The sequence below is a fragment of the Rhamphochromis sp. 'chilingali' genome, assembly GCF_963969265.1.
Source record: "Rhamphochromis sp. 'chilingali' genome assembly, chromosome: 21".
Taxonomy (NCBI): domain Eukaryota; kingdom Metazoa; phylum Chordata; class Actinopteri; order Cichliformes; family Cichlidae; genus Rhamphochromis; species Rhamphochromis sp. 'chilingali'.
Genome location: NC_137949.1, coordinates 2584932 through 2606075, shown reverse-complemented (window position 1 = coordinate 2606075; position 21144 = coordinate 2584932). Strand labels below are relative to the sequence as shown.

The 21144-nt window shown below is 41.3% G+C and overlaps 2 protein-coding genes and 1 long non-coding RNA gene across 3 annotated transcripts in view; 2 read left to right on the top strand and 1 right to left on the bottom strand.

Moving 5' to 3' along the window:
* The window catches only part of LOC308389773, a 140477-nt gene that overhangs the window by 100645 nt on the left and 18688 nt on the right, over nt 1–21144 (top strand). The window lies entirely within an intron of this gene.
* On the top strand, nt 796–7664 carry osr1 (odd-skipped related transcription factor 1). Its single transcript, XM_080870930.1, has 3 exons — nt 796–960; nt 4069–4773; nt 7230–7664. The coding sequence occupies exons 2-3, from the start codon at nt 4097–4099 to the stop codon at nt 7360–7362; spliced, it is 810 nt and encodes a 269-aa protein (XP_080727056.1). The 5' UTR covers nt 796–960; nt 4069–4096; the 3' UTR covers nt 7363–7664.
* On the bottom strand, nt 16542–20138 carry LOC308389253 (uncharacterized protein; the record flags this gene model as incomplete). Its single annotated transcript, XM_080870491.1, has 3 exons — nt 16542–17873; nt 19203–19495; nt 20060–20138. 3 exons carry the CDS (start codon nt 20136–20138, stop codon nt 16542–16544), a joined length of 1704 nt encoding a protein of 567 aa, XP_080726617.1.

The window sequence follows — 21144 nt, the reverse complement described above, 5'->3', positions numbered from 1 at the left end:
CTCAACACAAGTGTTAAAATACATGAAGTTTAGTGCCATTAGACCGTTACATCCATTTAAAAAATAAAATAAATTATCAAGATTACAGACAGTGACAACAAGAGAAAGATAGCTCTAATTTCATTATGTTTTGTCTTCTTTCTGCTTTTCTCTAACCATCTCCTTCTGTTTGAACCCAGCACCAACTAGGACCCCAAACAACACGAAAGCCTGAATTAATAAAACATTATCGATGCCCATGGCAACATTAAGCCAGTTATATTTTTGAAAATCTGTTTTAAAAAACAAAGTCTTTCCAGCTCTACAAGGACACAGCAGATTGGTTCATACAGTGGTTAATCTACTTTCTTTCTGAAAGTAGGAAGTAGGAAGTTTGTTATTTATCTATCCATGACATGTAACCATTTCTTATGAAATACTATGCCAAGATATTCAGCTTTATGCAAATTTCAGTTTTTCCTTCCTCATAAATCCACTTTTATGGTGTGTTTTTTTTTTTTTTTTTGCAAAAGCATTTGCCACCAGGTGGCAGATTTTGTTCACTGGAAGTTTGACTACACTTTTAATTTAATTATCTATGAAATGTGTTATGCACGCTCCACATAGCCATGCCGATGGCGCACTAACGTGAAACACACCTACAGGAACTGTTCAGTGATCGATATATACTAGCAATGTTCTTTGCCTGCTGCGTTGTATATGGGCATGCTTGTGTGACGTGCCTAGGTGTCGGAGGCTGCGCTGCAATAAAGAGGCAGTTGGAATAAGCGTCTCAGCATAACAAGTACACCACCACAGCGCGCCTCCTGTTCAGCTCAGCCTCGTCACTGAAGTCACACTGGAGGAAAACAGGAGCACGGAGGCACATGCGACCATACCAGTGACGCATCCACACCGATAAAACAAGGCCGCATAAGGTTGTGACGCAAGGACAGCTTTTTACAACTTTTTATTTCATTGGTAAGTCTTTGTTTCACGTTGTTGTTTTAATTAAACATAAAAACGATAATGACCATCCAGATGCTGAATGGAAAAAAAGTTTCACATTCATTTTTTTAAATTAAAAATTAAATTAGCCTACAGTTATTGCAAACATTGTTTAAAATGTCATGTCATTGCTCATTTTCTGTTTTTCCAATAATTATTTCGAGTCATCTAAGTTGCCATTGTCATTATTGCCCATTTTCAAAAAACACTTATTTTTGCATTAAATATAGCCTAATTTATAACACATATTTTACAAATTAATGCCAATAGATAAAAACACAGTTTGCTCTTAAAAACTTACATTTGTGGTGCCCTAAAAACAATTGTTTCCACTTCAGTCATGCAATTTGTTATACCTTTGCCTATTACAATAAAATAAATCTTAATTTGAATACAATATGTACAATATATGCATCGAGACTCGCAAGTTTATTTTTAATTCTGTTAGTAGTGCAGGTTGTTTTTATTGATTATCTTTGCCTGTAAATAAAGAAGTAACGAAGGAAGTGCACAGATAAAATTTTAGCAAACATTAGCACATAATTACACAAAGAAAAAGGAAACAAAGTGAACCTATTTTCTTAAAGATGAAATGGGTGCATTCTCAGGGCTATGATGGCAACTAACTAATAACTGATACTGCTCACGGTCACCTGGGTCAGGAAATGTACAGTATATGCGTTGCATAATTGGTCTGTGGAAAGAGTGACGGCCAAAACAGTATGTTTTTTTTTTAATCGACATTTCATTATCCACTAAATGACCTTAGAGCCCAAACATTGTCTAAATAAAGCAGCAAATACAGCATCACTGTGAGAAATGACTGTTCTGAGGTCTGCGTACGCTGTGCAAACACAGCACAACAAGCAGTGAGGGCCTGAAAGTCTAGATTACATATCAGTTTCCAGACCATAACAAGTCTTAGATATTCCACTGAGGTAAAAATAAAAATATTAGGTTTGTAATCTACACTGCATTGTAAAAATAAACCTGTTTCTTTACTTAAATTAACACGTTTTTATTACTTCAGTGCTTCGGTTTTGGACAATGTTACTCACATTTGAAATAGAAAGTTTAATATTTTGCATAGTTCATAAGAAATATACTTTATACATTTTGAGCTGCATTTAAAATCAACGAGCTTCATAACATTACTATTAGTAAAAGAACAAGGAAGTTTCACAGCAGTTAGTATTAGTATTAATTTGTGACTATTTCACAATATATGTTTGTTTCTTTATATGTCTGTTAATTCGTCTATTCATTCATCTATTAAAAATCTGTTTTGTAAAGTCTCTTTTCTTTGGCATGTGTAATACTACTAACTAGTTATTCTTCTTAAATAGGTAAATGTGAAATTCCAATGTTCACAACAGAGACCCCTGAGGGGCTGAATCAGGCTGGTGGGTGTTTAGATTGGAATCTTGTGATATGCAGACAGCAAGGGTTAAAGGTGTGGAAAGGCTTAGCAGCATAGCATGTATCTTCTCTAATTACCTCCTATGTAAAAATCAATTACTTCTGCTACATGATCAGAAAGGAGCAGACCCCAGGGGGCTGTTTGAGCTTCACTGGTCCTCACTGCAACTACCTGGATGAGTAGCTTCAGGTTTGCAGTTAAGGCTTTCTATATTTTTATTTAAATTTATTCATCTGTCAAGTTTGCATTTAGCTTCTTTATTATAAACTGCACAACTGCTATTTCCAACCACTGGACTGAAAATGGCCAATAATTATAAACTATAAAACAAACTATGCAGACTCAAAAAGTTCATTCTAGATATATAATGAAATGCAAAGGTTGTCTGGCTTTTTACAAATGATCCTTCATGCATATTTCTAAAACAAATGTGTTGTCCTTATTACAGCCAAATTCTATTTTTCTCCAAATAACAGTGATTCAAATATATTTCACACAAATCCTCATTTGTGATACATTGCTCTAGCATTAATATGTGAGTAATGAGCATTCAAAGAACATAATGATAACTGTTAATGTTGATCTGACTTTCAAATTTTTAGGATTTTAAACGTTAATATTTGATGATACAGTATATTGTACGATGTAAGCGTTGTTGTTGAATGCAAAGACTGAATGATTAAATATCAAAAAATGCTAATGCGTATTGTTACAAATGAAGTAAGCAGCATTTCATGAGTAAGCAGCATTTTGATGTTGTTGACCAATGTGTTAATGGTTTTTAACCACTAATAACAGCTGATTAACTTTGTATGTATCAAAATAATATCTTTTGGTTAGTTTTCATTTTTGGAATTAAATATTCAGTTTGAAACATTGTATATTTATGGTAGTAACTGTAATTGTAACTACTACAGTTACTGTAGCGACACAAAACTTATAGTGAAGTGAAAAATATCCAAACTATACATATTTGTAAAAATTCAAATCTAAGTGAAAGGCACTTGGGTAAAAGAGCCTTATTTAAACAAGCAGTTTGAGACGAAGAGGTGAGGAGTGGTTTGTGGGTTTTGTTCATTCAGACAATGGGACTTGAAGTTCCAATGGCTTGTGTCCATCAGCGTCTGCCTCAGACAAAGATGCATTATTGTCTATTGTTATTCCAGCTGATCAAACCCGATTTAATAGCTCACAGGTATTTCTCTGGTTGAATGCTGTCATTCTGTTTCCTTGCCCTCAACACCCCCAGGCATGTACCTGGGAAGGTAACAAGAAACACCCAACCACATGTGCATGAGCTTTCAGTGTGTGTGTGTGTGTGTGTGTGTGTGTGTGTGTGTGTGTGTGTGTGTGTGTGTGTGTGTGTGTGTGTGCATACTAACACTGGTTTTACAATGAACTTTTGTTATTATTTTCCTTTTTTCTTTGATGTTTTTGGTGAAATGTATTCTGAAAACTATGATGTACTTTAGCCAACAAATTTTTGGCCAATAATTTATGCTCTTTGCATTACATTCAAGTACATTCTTTTTTTTAATCATTTCTTTTTATTAACAGATTTTTTATTTGATGAATTTAATAAATAAATGTTTATAAAGAAACAACTGTAGCTCAGTTGAAGTTTGATATTTTCATCAGCTGATATTTTTTGTCTCAATTAGACAGCCTGCTGGATTTGATTTAGCAGACATGGGGAGCAAGACTCTGCCAGCACCAGTTCCTCTCCACCCATCACTTCAGTTGGCCAACTGTTCCCTCATCCAGAGTTCAACAGGTCTTCAGCTGCCTGCAGATCATTTTCACAGCATCTACAGCTTTAGCGCCCTGCATGCCGTCCACCTTCACCAGTGGACCCTGGGGTACCCAGCTTTTGCCCTGCCCCGCTGCACCATCTCTAAGCTTCCTTCCCAGATTTCCTGTATGGCATCCATCCCCATTTTCCCTCACCTTCTGCCACCTAAGCAAGACTCGGCAGGGTTGCTACAGACCTTCAAAAACAAGCCTCGCTTTGACTTTGCCAACCTGGCAGCAGCAGCAACCAAAGAGGATCAGTTAGAGGTGGAGGACCTGAGCATGACAGTGAGCGCTAGTGCTTCTGCGGCGCAGGCATCATCTCCACACCTGACCGCAGCCAGCCTGGGATGCATGCTTGATGTGACCAAACTTACTTCACCAGAGCGCAAGTCTAGTCGAGGCCGACTGCCTTCAAAGACCAAGAAAGAATTTGTCTGCAAGTTCTGTGCCCGACATTTTACCAAATCCTACAACCTTTTGATCCACGAGAGGACACACACAGATGAGAGGCCATATACATGTGATATCTGTCACAAGGCCTTCAGGAGACAGGATCACCTCAGGGACCACAGGTGAGATGCTGGTTTATCCAACTTTATCAAACCAGTTCAACACAATGGAATTAGTTTCCACTCAAGTTTTGTTCACATTAACATAAATCCCAGTTTTTCTATTCATAAAGTTAACGCAACAGGTAAGGAAGTTTGTGTTTGGTCAATTATTTCTTTGTTGTAACATGTAACATGTTTCTTGGTAATAAATCGTTTACCACTGGAAAGCCACGTTATTTCCCTTTAAATGGGGCCACATTTGTAAGCAAAATGCATTTGTGGGTTGAGCAGCAAAGTTGAGAATGTGGGTTGTGTCCATGAAAAACTTGCCAAACCTTCTCTGCCAATGCCAAACAGCTTATTGTGCTACCCTGAGAGCCAGCTGCCATAGGCAGAATCTGAACTCATCACTGAACATAATGTACCTCCACATGTTCAAGTTCTAGGTTCCTGATGTTGCCGACACCATGGTGAAGAGTTCTCATAGCAGGCCTCTTGGCAGCCCTGTGATACAGGAGATGGACTGCGTGTTTTCTAGGGACAGAGCCGTTGCCCATATTGACTGTAGACTGTAGAAGACTACCTATGGTTCCTAAGTGCTGATAGGATGAGAAAACTGTCTTCTTGTGGTATTTACTTCTTGAGATGCCCACTTAGTGGCCTGTCTTTGACAATCTTCTTTATGCGAAACTTGGCCAAGGCTGCCTTTACTGCCTCACTCCAAATAATGCTGCCACTTGGTTTTGTGGAACATTAGGTTGAAGCTGTTCTATATCACACCAATGGCACCTGATTGTCAGCACCTGGTACCAGAAGAGTCAGAAGCAGAATAAGCTGTTTGGCATTGGCGGTGAAGAACTGGCAAATAAAACCGTTTTACAACGATATAAAATTTAAGCATTGTTACAACAAAGAAATAATAGACCAAACACAAATTTCCATAACTTTTTGTGCTAAGTTTAGTATTTTCACTGCCACTATGCAAAGAACATGCTAATCCTAACAATCTTTGTCTGGATGAACAAAAACATCTCATATCTACACAATTCTTCTTCTAAACTAAAGTCTTCTAACTAAAGTTTGTGGTTGTGTTCGTGCACAGTAGTCAGTGAATATCACTGACTTCTGTGCATTGCATTACATTTGTAATACATCAGACAACTTCACAAAAGCTGCTGAACTGGGGGGTCCTAGAAAAATGCATACACTATCGGGCTTAGAGCCACAAATCGACCACGCCCTAAAAAGCGCTGTAAAAAATTTATATATTAATATTTTTTTCCACTTTAAATTAGCCAATCTTTTAGACCTACTTCTCCTTGAAATATTCATGTCAAGTTTTAATTACATTTCGCGGATTTTAACCCTTTTAATCGCAGTTTAATTACATGAGCGCACCGTTTTTTTTAGCCCCCCAAAACAAAACGAAATATTAAAAAAACAACAACATTTGAAGTAATATTTGATTGTTATTATAATTAGGCCTTTAGATGGACTAAAGATTGGCACCAACCTTCATTTCGATCGCCTTTTTTTTTTTTTTTCAGGACCAGAAAATGGTCTCCAGGCGGCAAATGCTCCTCCTCTAGGCCGAAATCAGTGCATCCTCCCGGGTTAACTCCCGACGATGACCGGGGCATGTTGCGTCGGACCCCTTTTTCCAACACACACGTCCGGTACCACGTCACAACAAATACGTCATTTCCTGTTGATTAAAAAAAAAGCACCCTCAAACGGTCCTAGGGGCCGAAAATGGTCCCGCCCGATCAGCGGGCGAAGCCGCTGCTGCACGCCGGAAATGAGGCTTCGTTTCCCGCAGGTCTGTTTAAGCAGCCCGCTGTTTTCCAGCCCGGGGTCAAATGTGGAGCAAGGGCGCCACCCGGTGGACAAATAAAAAAATTACAACTCTAAGGCCAGTACTGCAAACGGAAACGGAAACATAACCGATCACGATCGATTTGACCGTAATTTTTTTGCCGTGAAAAATAGCGTTTATAATGGGTTTCAATGGGGCATAAATCGACCACTAGGACCGATAGTGTAAGTTTGTCTGTAGCTTAGCCACTGAAGCTAATTTCCGGAAGTCATACTGAAATTTTAACAGTAAATGTGACCGAACTTTTTTTTGCAGACTTTCGCTATATTCCATTCAACACAGTGCAAATGGCATGTAAATGAACAATGAAAAATGGCACAAATCGACCCAAGACCACCCAGAGGTTAAGCAGATAAGCTATAAGCCTTAAGCTAAAAAGTCAGATTGTGATAATGGCACTTTTAATGAGTACACAGGCTCCATAAATCTTGTTAATCACTTGAAGACTGTCTGTAAACTAAGCCTGTGTGCTTTTTCTTGCTGGGTAATAATGAAAGGATGGTAAAACCAGACAATTATTGCCTTTTAAATAATGATCTGAAATTTGACATAATTTTTTGGTAAACACTGACTTGCTGGAGTGTTGTGTTCCCCTCTGCAGGTACATCCATTCTAAAGAAAAGCCCTTTAAATGTCAGGAGTGTGGAAAGGGCTTCTGTCAGTCCAGGACTCTGGCCGTCCACAAAACATTACACATGCAGATCAAGGAACTGAAGCCAGCCAAGATCAAGTGATTCACTCAACAGGGACCAGGGCACTGAACGAAGACCAAAGAAAACATGAGTAAAAAAAACCCCAAAACAACCCCCCCCCCCAAGACTTTGATCTCAGAACTTAAGATAATGTTTAAGAAAGAAACATTTCACCAACCATTTCTTACTGAAATAACGGAGTAGTGGATAAATGTATACTTACTTATCAAGCCTGACTTGGAAGAGAAACCAGTGGATGTGTAGAAACAAATTTATCTCCCGTTGAATATCACATTCCCATGCTATTTTTTTACAGAAATATTATATCAAAACATATTTTTGCACTTTAACCTGATTATTTACATTTATCTCTTGATGTCTTAAATTTATTTTCAAAATGAATAATCATTTTAAATAAACATTTTAGCGTAAATTGATGGCCACGTGTGCAAGTTTGTGTGAAGTCAAATAATATTCTATTTGTTAAGAAGTTAGTTAAGATGGTCACAAGAAGCTACATTTAGATCAATCCACCATGGTTCGAAACTCACAACAATGAAAATGACAGTAATGAGTAATGAGAGGTCTCATTTACAGTACAGTGTATATTATTATTAAAAGTGAATATATGCACAAAACTCAAAAATAGTGTGTACTTAAAGATGATCTGTTTGATGAAAGCATTTATCCACCTGCAAACATCGCTTTCATTACAGATTCCATCTAGAAATTTGAACATGTAGATAAGCTTCATCTTCTGCCCAACATGGAAGTCATTGTCACTTTGCCTTGAGGTTAGGGAATGAATCTTGAGTAAACAGCTATCTTGGATGCTGGAGGTGCTCTATCTGGGAACTTCATTGTCCTACTGAAGACTTAAATATCCACATGTTGAGACTGACGATTGATTTTGTAATCATACCATCAGATCTGTAGCTGTATGTCCTGGACATGGGTGAAAAGATCGGAGCTGCCAACTAATCACCACCGAGTGGTGAACTGGATCATGTGGCAGAAGGAAATTAGTTACTAGAAGCTCAGTGTACCCAAATGCAGACACCGTAGCATTCTGAAAGAGGCTGTGGGCACTGAGTCAGAGTGGACCATATTCTGTGCATTTACTATTGAGGAAGCTGTTGTGGCCTCGACAATAGAGGGGGTTTCAGCTGGAAGGTCATTGGTGCTAGTGGTAATTCCTGGACCAGATGGTGGACACCAGAGCCTGAAGGAGGATACCCGATGAGCTTGGTTAATCTGCGGGTTTCCAGAGGCAGCTGGCAGGCCAAGAGGACTTGGCTTTGGCAGTAGATGAAGCAAAAACTTCTGTGTGGGAGTTTGGTGAGACCATCGAGCAAGACTTTCAGTTAAGGCTTTTCCACACCAGATGCGTAACATCTATGCAAATATTTTGTGTGTTAAAATTTTTTCACACCAACAACATGATTTTGCTGGAGGAATTTTCAAAAGAAAATTTTTTAACCAAGCTCGTGTTTTTGGATCTGAATAACCAGTTCTGACCAATCAACCACTGCTTTTGGCAACAAGTGTGCTTGTAGATAAAAACACGCACTCATGCTGAATATACAGTGATATGGAAATAATAAAATACTACTATTTTACCTCAGACAGACTGCTAAACACTGCTCCAGGTCAATAAACTCTCTGAAATTATTTCTCTGCCTCCTCAGATGTTGTGCCAACTCTGTCAACAGGAGCTCAAACTGCACCCCTGAAATATATACGAGCATGGTAGTAGTGACACAGATTCAACTCCTAGAAACCATGAAATTCTCCCTTGTGCTGCAGGAATAGATGGGTGAATGAATGAACCCAGAACCTCAGTTTCTTTTTTTCTTGTTTAGAAACATCAGGACCAGCTCATCATCACTTGATGTTGACGTCATTATTTTCAATGTGCATTTTTTAGGACAAAATTTCCACAAAAATACAACATGTTGAGCGCATACATACAATACACAAGACGTCTGCAGAATCTGGAGCTGGGGGGAAGACTTGTCCATTACTGGAGGTGAGGTCACTGATGTAGTTAAACAAGTCCTGAGTTTTTGGGTCCCTGGGCATGGATGAGATTCACCACAAATTCCTTAAGGCTGTCCAAGTTGACATGTCTCTACCACATTGCATGGAGGTCTGGGATGGGGTCTCTCCATGTCAGACTGGGGTGCTGGTTCCCTTTTTAAGAAGGTGGATCAGAGGATGTTCTTCATCTGCAGGGAAATCATACTTCTCAGCATCTCCAGAAAAGTCTATGGAGGAGACCCAAGGAGGGGAGATCCTGTCCGTTAGTCAAATCTCAGGTTCAGGTTGATTTTCCTCCTGGTTACCGCAACAACAATACAGAGAAAACCCCAACAATCAGACAATCCCCTATTTGGAAGAACTTGGTGACTGTGGGAAGGAAAAACTTAGTTTTAACAGGAAGAAACTTTGGACCAAAGCAGGGCAGCCATCTGTGACAACTGTTTGAGGTTGAGGGGAGGAAGACAAGATAAAAGACATGTCATGGTCCAGTGTTTTTAGTCTCTTTTGTGGACTAATGATTTGTTCTTTTGAATTTAAGAAATATCATATTTAATATCTATATTTCGAGTACTTGGTGATTGTGTTAGTACCCTTTTGTGTCTAGTCTATCACAGTCCCATCTCTGCGTCTTGTCATCAGCGTCTCCTCTGCCAGTCAGTCATGGCTCCATCTTTATTCACCTTTTTGTCTGGATTGTATTTTGTCTGTATTCTGTCTCTGTCAGGAAACAGTTATGTCTTGTCTTTTTTTGTTGTTGTTGTTGATAGTACCTTGTCTCATGGGCATTATGTTCAGTTTTGCTTCCCCTGTCTCATTATGTCTATTTTGTTCCTGCTGTGTTCCCCAGCCGTCTCCACTTCCCTAATCACCCCTAATCTATATATTGACCGAGTCACCCTTTGTTCTTCCTCTGCCTTTCATACCCTCCGCACATCTGTGTTTGGGTCCTCTAACTTGTCGTAGTCCACCTGTGACAGTACGCTCTGAGCAACAATGGACGTAGAAGATATACAACACAAACCTCAACTGCAATGTTCTATGGCTGTCTCTTCTTCACTCCAACCTCCAGAGAAGGAACTGATTTTATGAGTCAGGCGTACTTGATTTTATGACCAAGTACGCCTGCTCTCTGCCGCCACCGCCATCAGCTTCACACATTCGAAAGCTTGGTTCTCGATGGTGGAAGCTAGATCGACAGACAGAGACCTGCAGCTTCACTCCGGAATGGGTATTTGCTCCGATGCTGGGTACAACTGTCTGTCCTATTTTGTCCAAGGTCTCTTGCTGTCATGGTCCTGGGCCATGTGGGCCCAGTATTCTTAGTTTTCATGTATTTTTGTATTTTGTTCTTTATTTAGGCCATGCTTCCTGGGTTGATCTGTTACGTTGTTCCTTATGTGTTTTCCCTTCGTGACTCTTACCCCCTGTGTGCCCCTCTGTGTATTTATGAGCCCTCGTCTCTCTTTGTGTTTTATTCTATGTTTTCCCCAGCCCGTTATGTCTGCGTTCTCCCCGTGCTCTCTCTCCTCCTGTTTGAACCTCTGTGTACTTCCTGCTTTACTTTGCCCATCTCCCATCAGTGTTACGTTCACTCCTGCCGTGTCTTGTTATGATTATCAGTGTCACCTGTGTTCCCCGTGTGCATCCACTTCCCCTGATCATCCCTCATGTGTATTTAGTCTCTGTGTTTCATACAGTCTGTGTCGCGTCGTCTGTGTTCCCACCCTCCATGTTTCCATGCCCGGTCTGTTGTATTCATAGCCTTACCTTAGTTCATTCCCAGTTTAGGTTTCTGTTTAGTTATTGCTTTTGAGCTGCCCTTATTCTTGTTTGTTTCTCTTGCGTTACCAGCCACAATAAAAGGCTCGCTTTTGTTTAAAGTTTACTCCCGTGTCACTCGTGTCCGCACCTGAGTCCTCCACGCACTCTCCACACGGTCTGTCACAGCGGACCGTGACACTTGCCTTGATGCCGACACACAACGCCCTGGCTGTCCCACTGGCTGTCCCACCAGGGGTCTGGCTAAAGTTTTGTGTTTGATGTTTCATTTATCTTTCATGTTTTGCCTTTTGTACCCAGTTATTGGACAAATAAATAGCTCACTTTTTGTTAATTTATCCTGCCTTTGAGTCCACCGGTCACAGACTTGCAGTCATTCCTAAATGATTAAATGCAAGTGGTGTATAAACATACAGTGAGTGGAAAACATGAAGACATTTGAGAAGATAATTAAGAAGGAGATTTTAATGCATGTTGAACACCATCTTGACCCCTTCCAGTTTGCCTATAGAGCAGGGAGAGGTGTGGAGGATGCTGCTGTCACACTCCTGCATTTCTTGTATAAGCATCTTGAGGCCCCCCACACCCATGCAAGATTATTATTTGCTGACTTTTCATCTGCATTTAATACAATTCAACCCCTCTTATTTGCTGACAGGCTCTACAATCATTTCAAGCTTGACACTAGTCTGGTCGGCTGGGTGACAGACTTTCTGACTAATAGGTCACAATGTGTGAGGGTGAATCATGTGTTTTCTGATGTGCTCTCCTCCTCTACTGGATCACCCCAGGGTTGTTGCCTCTCTCCCCTTCTGTTCATTCTGTACACAAATGAGTGTCGCAGCAATTTCACAAACAGACACATCCTGAAGTTTGCTGACGACACAGTGATCGTCAGTCTTCTAGTGGGGGACGAGTCAGGCCATGGACAGGTTGTAGATGATTTTGTGAATTGGTGTGATGAGTCCTTCCTCTCACTTAACGTGTCAAAAACTAAAGACATGATTATTGATTTTAGGAAGTCCTCTTATAGCTCATCACCCACTATCATTAAAACTGCCGATATTGGGATCATTGAGAGTTATAAATATCTAGGTGTGGTACTTGACCATAAACTGTGTTTTGAATCTCATGCTGATGCCACTACTAAAAAAGTTCAACAAAGACTGTTCTTTTTAAGGAAAATGAGATCTTTTAATGTCTCATCTGAGATGTTGTCCTTGTTTTATAGAAGTTTTATCGAATCTGTGATGTCTTTTTGTATCGCTGCCTGGTTTGGTAACCTGACGGTGAAGAATAAGAATCGGTTGGGACTTCTGGTAAAAACTGCTAGCAAAATTTCAGGGCGCTGGCAAGATGGACTTTTGGCCATTTACAATAGAAATGTGCTTAGAAAGGCTCATTCTATTATTAATTGTGTGAACCATCCACTTCACAGTGAGTTTGAGTTGTTGCCTTCCAGCCGCCGTTTTAGAGTACCTCCGAGGAGGACTAAAAGACTCCAGGTCTCTTTTATCCCTACTGCGTCTTGTCTCCTTAATGGCAAATAATTGTCCTTGAATTTTCTATCATTATTATTGTTATTATTGTTTTATAGTATTGTTCTGTTTGTTCTTATCCTCCTGCTGCTGAACTAATTTCCCCTTGTGGGACAATAAAGAAATTGAATTGAATTGAAAAAAAAAAGGTGAGTGAAGAAGAAACATCCAGTGCATCACAGAAGCCCCCAGAAGCATTGGAAGATTCAGGGTCACCTGATCCAGCCCTAAGTATATGCTTTAGCAAAAAGGAAAGTTTGAAGCTTAATGCTAAAAGTAGAGAAGGTGCCATTCTCCCGAATCCTGACGATAAGACACAACCTGATTATTAAAGACCTCAGCAATGAGCATAGAAACAGAAGCATTATTTCTTAGGTCGTAACTGGTAATGGTACTATAACAAAAACTGAAGTGTAGACAGATAAACATGGACGGTGTTTCAACGTACAATAGGATTCCAGTAATACAAAGCAATAAATGTCAATCAAATTATTGCAATGAAAAGAGTCAAATGTTTCTTTTTTAAATACAGTTACATTTGACTGAGAACTAACTTGTGTGTATACACACACACACACACACACACACACACACACATATATATATATATACACATATGTATATATACACACACACATATCTCTCTCACGGGACCATGTTTTTTTTTTTATATACACAATATTTGTACGCCAATTATGTTTATCTATGTGTAAGTTATGTCTCATTTGTTGCATGGTGAACTTAACGTGTCAAACTGTCAAAACCGTTGTGTCTGCTCCCTGATGTCATTGATAATGGGAACACTTTCCTCTTCAGCTGGGATGAAAAATAAGCTGAGAAATAAGCTCCAACGCGTTTACTGTAGAGTTCAAGCTGCCACCGGAGCATGCAGAATTTGTGTTCTTACTTTTTTCTCATGGATATTTTACTTCATTTATTCTAATCAAAAAAGGAAAATATGAAATATTTATTGAAAACAAGCTTTCCTTTGCTTGAGAGTCTAAGAGCCTCCAGGTCCATATTCACAGCTATGTCAAATCAGTGGTGAACTTACATTCTCAATTTTGACACTACTCTAAATTTAGAAGTATTTGTAACAAGACCACCAGCTTACAGTTATTCAGTGTCAAAATGTCAGCTGGGTAATGTTTTGGTTATACTAAGCAATCATTTAGCTTAAAAACAATTTGACTGAGTGACCTTGATTTGCTCAGCACTTACAGAGTGTGTTGAAATCCATGTGTGTCTTTTTGTCAGTAGTGTTACTTTAGTGCGTCATGCAGGAAGAAAGCTGCTCATCCATGGGAAAGAGAAAAGCTAAGCGGATGGCCAGCACGTTGCTCATCATTTCTCTTTTAATCAGGAACTCATCAGTTTGTCATCAGCTCTCTGAGTACACAGGGATACACACACAGCTGGGCAGCTTGAAATGGCAGGAGATTGTGTACGTGACTGGGTTGTTGAACTTGGCGCAGAAGGGACACTACAAAGAGGTCACATCATGAGCTGAGTTTCCTCATGATTACCTTAACAACAGTATTGAGAAAGTGGTGAGAAGCATTGGTCCACACATAGGACAAATAGGTTTTTCTTATCATCATAGCTCAACAGACGCTAGTGGGCAAATTCATTGTGTTCCAGTTTAGATCAACATAAAGAAAGAAGCAGTTTGCTCTGGGGTCCCCATAGTTCTCTTACAGCTCAAAGACATCCTTCTTACACTAACTGGTATTTCTAAAATGGTGCTTGGTTTGAATAGTTATCTCTGTGTCTTTCTGTGTTAGCCCTGTGATAGAGTGCGATACACTTTTTAGCCTTCTGAGGCTCCGGAGAAGAGCAAAGAAGATGTTCCTGACAACGCCCACTGAGGGGGGATCTGAGCCGAATCTTCAGCCGCTCAGCACTGTCATGCAGGGAGGGAAGAGATTGTATTTTTACAGGTACACTGTGAGGCCAATCACATGCAAAGACAGACTAACATAAAAGATGAGGTGAAAGAACAAAAGAGGGCCAGGAGTGTGGCAATCCGACGACGGTACAGGCCAGGTATGTAGAGTATGTAGACAGGGAGTCGGAATTACATGCAAACACTTTGGAAGAAAAAATGAAGAAACAAGCAAAAATTGGAAAGAAGCAGCAGCTGTCTGCACTTGAATGATTTCTTCTTGCCACTCTTCCATAAAGGCCAACTTTGTGCAGTGCACGACTAATAGTTGTCCTATGGACAGATTCCCCACCTGAGCTGTAGATCTCTGCAGCTCGTCCAGAGTCACCATGGGCCTCTTGGCTGCATTTCTGATCAGCGCTCTCCTTGTTCGGCCTGTGAGTTTAGGTGGACGGCCTTGTCTTGGTAGGTTTACAGTTGTGCCATACTCCTTCCATTTCTGAATGATGGTGTCATGAACCAAGCAGCCAGGAACACACAGGCACAAATGTAAACTTCAAAAAATGGGTTTTATTATACCCCTAAAAAGGACAAGATGATTACAAAAATTCAAAATAACAAAAAATAAAGTCTTTAAGAACCAAGTGGGCCCATAAAAGAGGTTAACTTAACAGACCGCCACTCAAAAATCACTTAACAAAAACATAACTCAACAAACTGACCTGCCCAAATGAGAAACAGCTCCAGTTATATAGCAAATGAATAAACCATTATATACACCAAAGGTGAAAACTAAAGAGATAACAGATAACCATCATTCAAGAAGAACCCCATTCCCCCTGCATGATCACAATAGATGGTCCATTCCACTTTATTGGCTTCTGCATTTAAACCAGCTCCACCCTCAGCCTCCTCTTTCAGCCAAACCAGGAAGGACTGGAGCGGAGGTCAGGTAACTCAGAAAGAGCAGAAATATAATCAATATAACATACCTGTATAAAATAACAAACAATGCAAAGGAAAGTCTATGCCACCATTTGGGCTATAGCTTAGTGCTGTCATGCATTACAGGTAAACTCAAAATATCAAATTAATTAACTTATGATCACAGAAACTTTAGAGCATAACGTAAACATAAGACAAAAGACCAAATGAATATTACCTAAGTATCTCAGTTGTGTGGTTGCATGCATCCATCACACACTCCCCCCCTTCAGCAGTGAGCTGGAACAGCGAGAGAGATAGTCCGCTGTGCAGTTGTTCTTGCCTGCGATATGCTGAATGGTAAAACGGAATGGCTGCATCGCAAGGTACCATCTGGTGATTCGTCCATTCGTATCCTTCATTTTCTCCAACCACTGGAACGCCTTGTGGTCAGTTTCCAGTGTAAATTCCCGGCCTAGGAGGTAATACTTGAGGGAATCAAGTGCCCACTTGATTGCTAAAGCCTCTTTTTCCACCGTTGAGTATCTCATCTCTCTTGGGAACATTTTACGGCTAATGAAAGCCACTGGGTGTCGCTCATTGGGTGGTCCCTGTAGAAGAACAGCCCCCAGACCCCTGTCAGAAGCATCAGTTTGAAGAATAAAAGGTTTCTCAAAATCTGGGGTATACAAGACTGGAGTCTTACTGAGGGATTGCCTGATGTCCTGGAAAGCTGCCTCAGCCTCCTCCGTCCACTGAATCTGGTTAGGGCACCTAGAACCTGTTAGATCAGTGAGGGGAGACGCCCTGGCAGAGAAATGAGGGATAAATCTGTGGTAGAACCCTGCCATGCCAAGAAATGATCTAAGTTGTTTCCTTGTCTGTGGCAAACTGCAGGATTCAATTGCACTGATTTTGCTCACTTGTGGTTTTATCACCCCATTACCTATGACAAATCCCAGATATTCAGTTTCAGTCTTGGCAAAAACACATTTTGCCGAATTAGCAGTCAGCCCAGCTTCTCTGAGACGCTCTAGTACCTTTTCTAGATGTTAGAGGTGTTCCTCCCAGGTTTGGCTGTAAATCACAATATCATCCAGATATGCTGCCGTGAACTCTGACAAACCACACAGTACCCGATCCATCAGCCTCTGAAATGTTGCAGGGGCTCCATGCAAACCAAAAGGCAGGACTGTGAATTGGAATAGCCCCCATGGTGTCCGGAAGGCAGTCAGTTCCCTTGAGCGCTGAGTAAGTGGCACCTGCCAATAGCCTTTGCAGAGATCCAGAGTCGTCAGGTACTGGGCTTTCCCAAGTCGCTCAATCAGATCATCAACCCTAGGTGTAGGGTATGAATCGAACTTTGAGATGGCATTCAAGTACCTGAAATCAATACAAAACCGCAGGCTACTATCCTTCTTTGGGACCAAAACCACTGGGTTGCACCACTCGCTCTTAGATGGTTCAATGATCCCTAGAGACAACATTAAATCCACCTCCTTCCTCAATGATGTTAACAGCCGCTCTGGAATCCTATAACTCATACGTCTCACAGATGCTCCATCCTTTAATATAATGTCATGTTCAATAACATCCGTCCTCCCAGGATTCTCCTGAAACACCCCAGAGCTGCATAACTCTTTCACCTGAAGCTGTTTTTCTTCTGAAAGGTGATTAAGGTCCAAATGCTGGAGCACCCCTGAAGGAAGATACTGCTCCTCTACCTCTTCCTCCTCATGAATCTCCCTTATCAAAAGAACTTCTGCTCTCTTCGGCCTCTCCACCCACTCCTTCAGGAGATTTACATGCAAAACTCTACTGGAGCGAGAGTGACCTGGAGTTGCCAGCCGATAGGTGGTAGCTCCCAGTTTCTGCTGAATCTGAAAAGGTCCTTGCCATTTAGCTAACAGCTTACGGTCATCACTTGGAAGGAGTACAAGTACCTTTTGTCCAGGTTCAAATGACCTCTCCCGAGCTGACCGATCATACCAGACCTTCTGATGTTGCTGGGCAGCTCCCATATGAGCTTGGGCTAGCTCAGTCATCTTCTCAAGTCGCTCCCTCATCTGTATAACATATGAGATGACATTAGTAGCCCCTGCCTCACTCCGGTCACCCTCCCACATTTCTTTCAGCAAAGAGAGGGGCCCCCTTACTTCATGACCATATAACAGTTCAAAAGGTGAAAAGCCAGTAGAAACTTGGGGTACTTCTCTATACGCAAAGAGCAGGTAAGGCAGCCACTGATCCCAGTCAGTACCAGTGTCATTCACAAACTTGCGCAACATCTGCTTCAGGGTCTGGTTAAAGCGCTCCGTCAGGCCATCTGTTTGAGGATGGTATGGAGTAGTCCTTAGCCCTTTAATGCCAAGAAGCTGGTAGACCTGTTTTAATAAAGTTGACATAAAATTAGTCCCACGGTCTGTCAGGATCTCACGAGGGAATCCCACCCTTGAGAAAAATTGCACCAGACAAAAAGCCACAGACTTGGCCTTTACAGATTTAAGAGGAAAAACTTCAGGGTACTTTGTGGCATAATCAGTTATTACCAGCATGTAACGGTTCCCTGCCCTGCTTTTCTCAACAGGTCCGACAACATCCATCCCCAACCGTTCAAATGGGGTGCTAATAACTGGCAAAGGCTGAAGTGGAGCTCTGGAGGGGGTTTTGATGGAAGTCTTTTGGCACTGAGGGCAGCTTTTACAAAATTGGGCCACATCAGCACGCAGGCCCGGCCAGTGGAAATGCTTCCTAATGCGAGCCATGGTTTTATGCTTCCCTAAATGTCCTGCCCACGGCACAGAGTGCCCCAAATTCAGTACCACCTCCCTGACTCCACTAGGAACCATCAGCTGTACCTGTGATCTTTGCCGGCGATAAAGAATGCCATCTTTCAGAAAAAATTCCTCACTGCTGTTAATATCTGGTTCCATCTCATGTCCTTGTTTTTTGGCTTTCTGAAAAAAGGGTGCTAATACTGGATCATTGTGTTGCATCTCAGTGATATTAGCTGGGACTTTAAAGTCCAAAGGCATCTCAGGTTCACAGACGGGAGATGCTTTCACAATAGTATGATGAAATTTCTCTCGCCTCCTCTCCATGCGGGACTTGCGCAACTTCCCGGGTGCTGTCTCTAATTCTGCCTCATAAAATGGCAGAGCACTAAGGGTCTGAGTGGCATCTGCTGGCTTCATAGCTTGAGCCCTAGTTACTGCAACATTGCATGTGTGGCTATAATCCAAAAGGTCAAACAGCACAGGTAGATCTCGGCCTAATATAACAGGGAATGGCAAATTATCTGCAACCCCAATATTCAGGAGATAAACCTGTCCTTGCACCTTGATGTATAGGTCCGCTGTTGGATAAGGCTTTTCATCTCCATGAACACAACAAGCAGGAATCGTTTCAGTCATATTAATACTATTTAAGGGGACAAACTGTCTGTGTACAAGAGTCTGTGTGCTACCTGTATCAATTAGTGCCTTTAATGTTACACCATTAATCTCAACTGATGTCATCTTTAACCCTCTGTCTAATTTTATCTCAGAGTTATCATGGTTTCGAGGCACAAAGCACATTTGGGTTAATTTAGCTGAGTTTTCAGGGCACATGGGCTTTGTATGACCTTCCATTCCACAAAGATAGCATACCAAGGGTTTGGCCGGGGACTTCAAAGACCCATTGGGTGAGTGGCTATATGAAGCCCTACTCACATTGGCAGCTGGTCTTTGCGGGAGTGATTTCCGGCTGTCCTTCGTTTTCCAAGCCATGAAGCTCCAAGGCTGTCCCTTTTTCCGTGCCGCCACAAAAACGTCAGCCAGCTTTGCAGCCTCAGCAGCAGAAGACGGATTATGCTCTTTTATCCACACCTGCAACTCGGGAGATAGCATTCGTAAATATTGCTCAAGAATGATGATTTCCCCAATGTCCTGAATGGTTTTATCTTCAGGGTGGACCCATTTTACATAAAGCTCCTTCAGCCGTGCATACAACTCTTTAGGGCTTTCTGCAGGGTTTACATCAAGAGATCGAAATCTCTGCCTATAGGTCTCAGGATTGATATCATATTTATAAAGAATAGCTGCCTTAACCTTGTCATAATCCAAAAAATCATCAACATCCATATGTACATATGCACCTCTTGCTTTGCCCGTAAGCAGCGGTACAAGGTGAAAAACCCAATCATGTCTCTGCCATCGACAGGCCATTGCAATGCGTTCGAAGGTAATCAAAAAATGTTCAATATCATCCTCGTTGGTGAGTTTTTGCAACTTAGGCTCCAGAAAATGGGACTGACCTGATGAACCAGTAACTGATATACTGGGACCAGCTTGAGGAAGAATGTCATCATCTAGAGATGCTGGATCAGGTGATTCAGCTGCCTGACCTTCAGGCACTGGAGAAGTGCGGGCTTGTACTTCTACCTGTAACAACTGAAACTGGTGTTGAAGTGCTTTAAAACGTTGTTCTTGCTTTGCACTCTCCTCCTTCTGTTTAGCCTCTCTGGCCTCCTGCTGGCCCATATGTGAACGGAGAAGAGAGATCAGATCCGATATCGTTGGCTCCCTACCTTGGCCCTCAGTGCTGTCTACCCCTCCAGAAGCTCCATTCTCCTCCTGTTCTCCATCGACTTGTCCTTCTGAGCCCATTTGCTGGCTTGGTACATCTCCTCGGACTACTCTCGCACTCCTGATGGCTTGAACATGGCTTGAACAGTGCTCCGTGGGATGTTCAAGGCTTGGGAAATCTTTTTGCAGCCTAAGCCTGCTTTAAATTTCTCAGTAACTTTATCCCTGACCTGTCTGGTGTGTTCTTTGGACTTCATGGTGTTGTTGCTCCCAATATTCTCTTAGCCACTGTACCTTGGTCTTTTCAGTGTGCTATAGAAATAAAATTGAAACTGAAACTGAAACAAAGTAAAAAAAAAAACAACAACCAAAAAACAGATGAATTAAACGACTTGAGCACTCTGTGACATTGTTTACTGTGATTATCAATGGTGTGGTAACGACAGCATATTGGATGATGATTCGCTCTTATGGCCTAAATCCCTCCGTGAAGGCTTTCCTTGTTAACATACTAACAGCTGCTGCACACCACACTTTAACTCCTCTACATTACAGATATTGGCCAAAGTGAAGAACAGCTTGAATTACATGGAAATGTGAGAGCAGGCTTATGACTATTCTGATCTATAACTTTTTTTGATCTATATGATTTTTCCTTTGGCTTTAATAGGGCTTTGGAGTTGACGTCACGCCGCAATGCATTATGGGAGCGCAGCGCCATTTTCGGGGTCTACGAATCAAACCAAACACACTGTGTTAGAACGACGACTACAAGAAAGATGCTTAAAAGCAGCTCAAAAGAGAATGAACTGTATAGAGACCGATTTCATTCAGAGGCGAAGCAGCGGTACTTGCAGAAAATAGCGTGCATTGGAAATGTGGACCCGTATGAAATACGGCAGTGGAGTAGAAACCCTGAAGACCAACCGCTACTGACGTAGCCTGATATATTCTCGTACCTCGTCTGTGGAGTCAGCGCGTACAAGTCATCATTCAAGCAAAGGTAAGTCAGCTCGAGTACTGCGAGTGAAATGCGTTTGATTTCCTTGCAAACATTCAGATTAGTGCAGCATAAATTCATTCATGA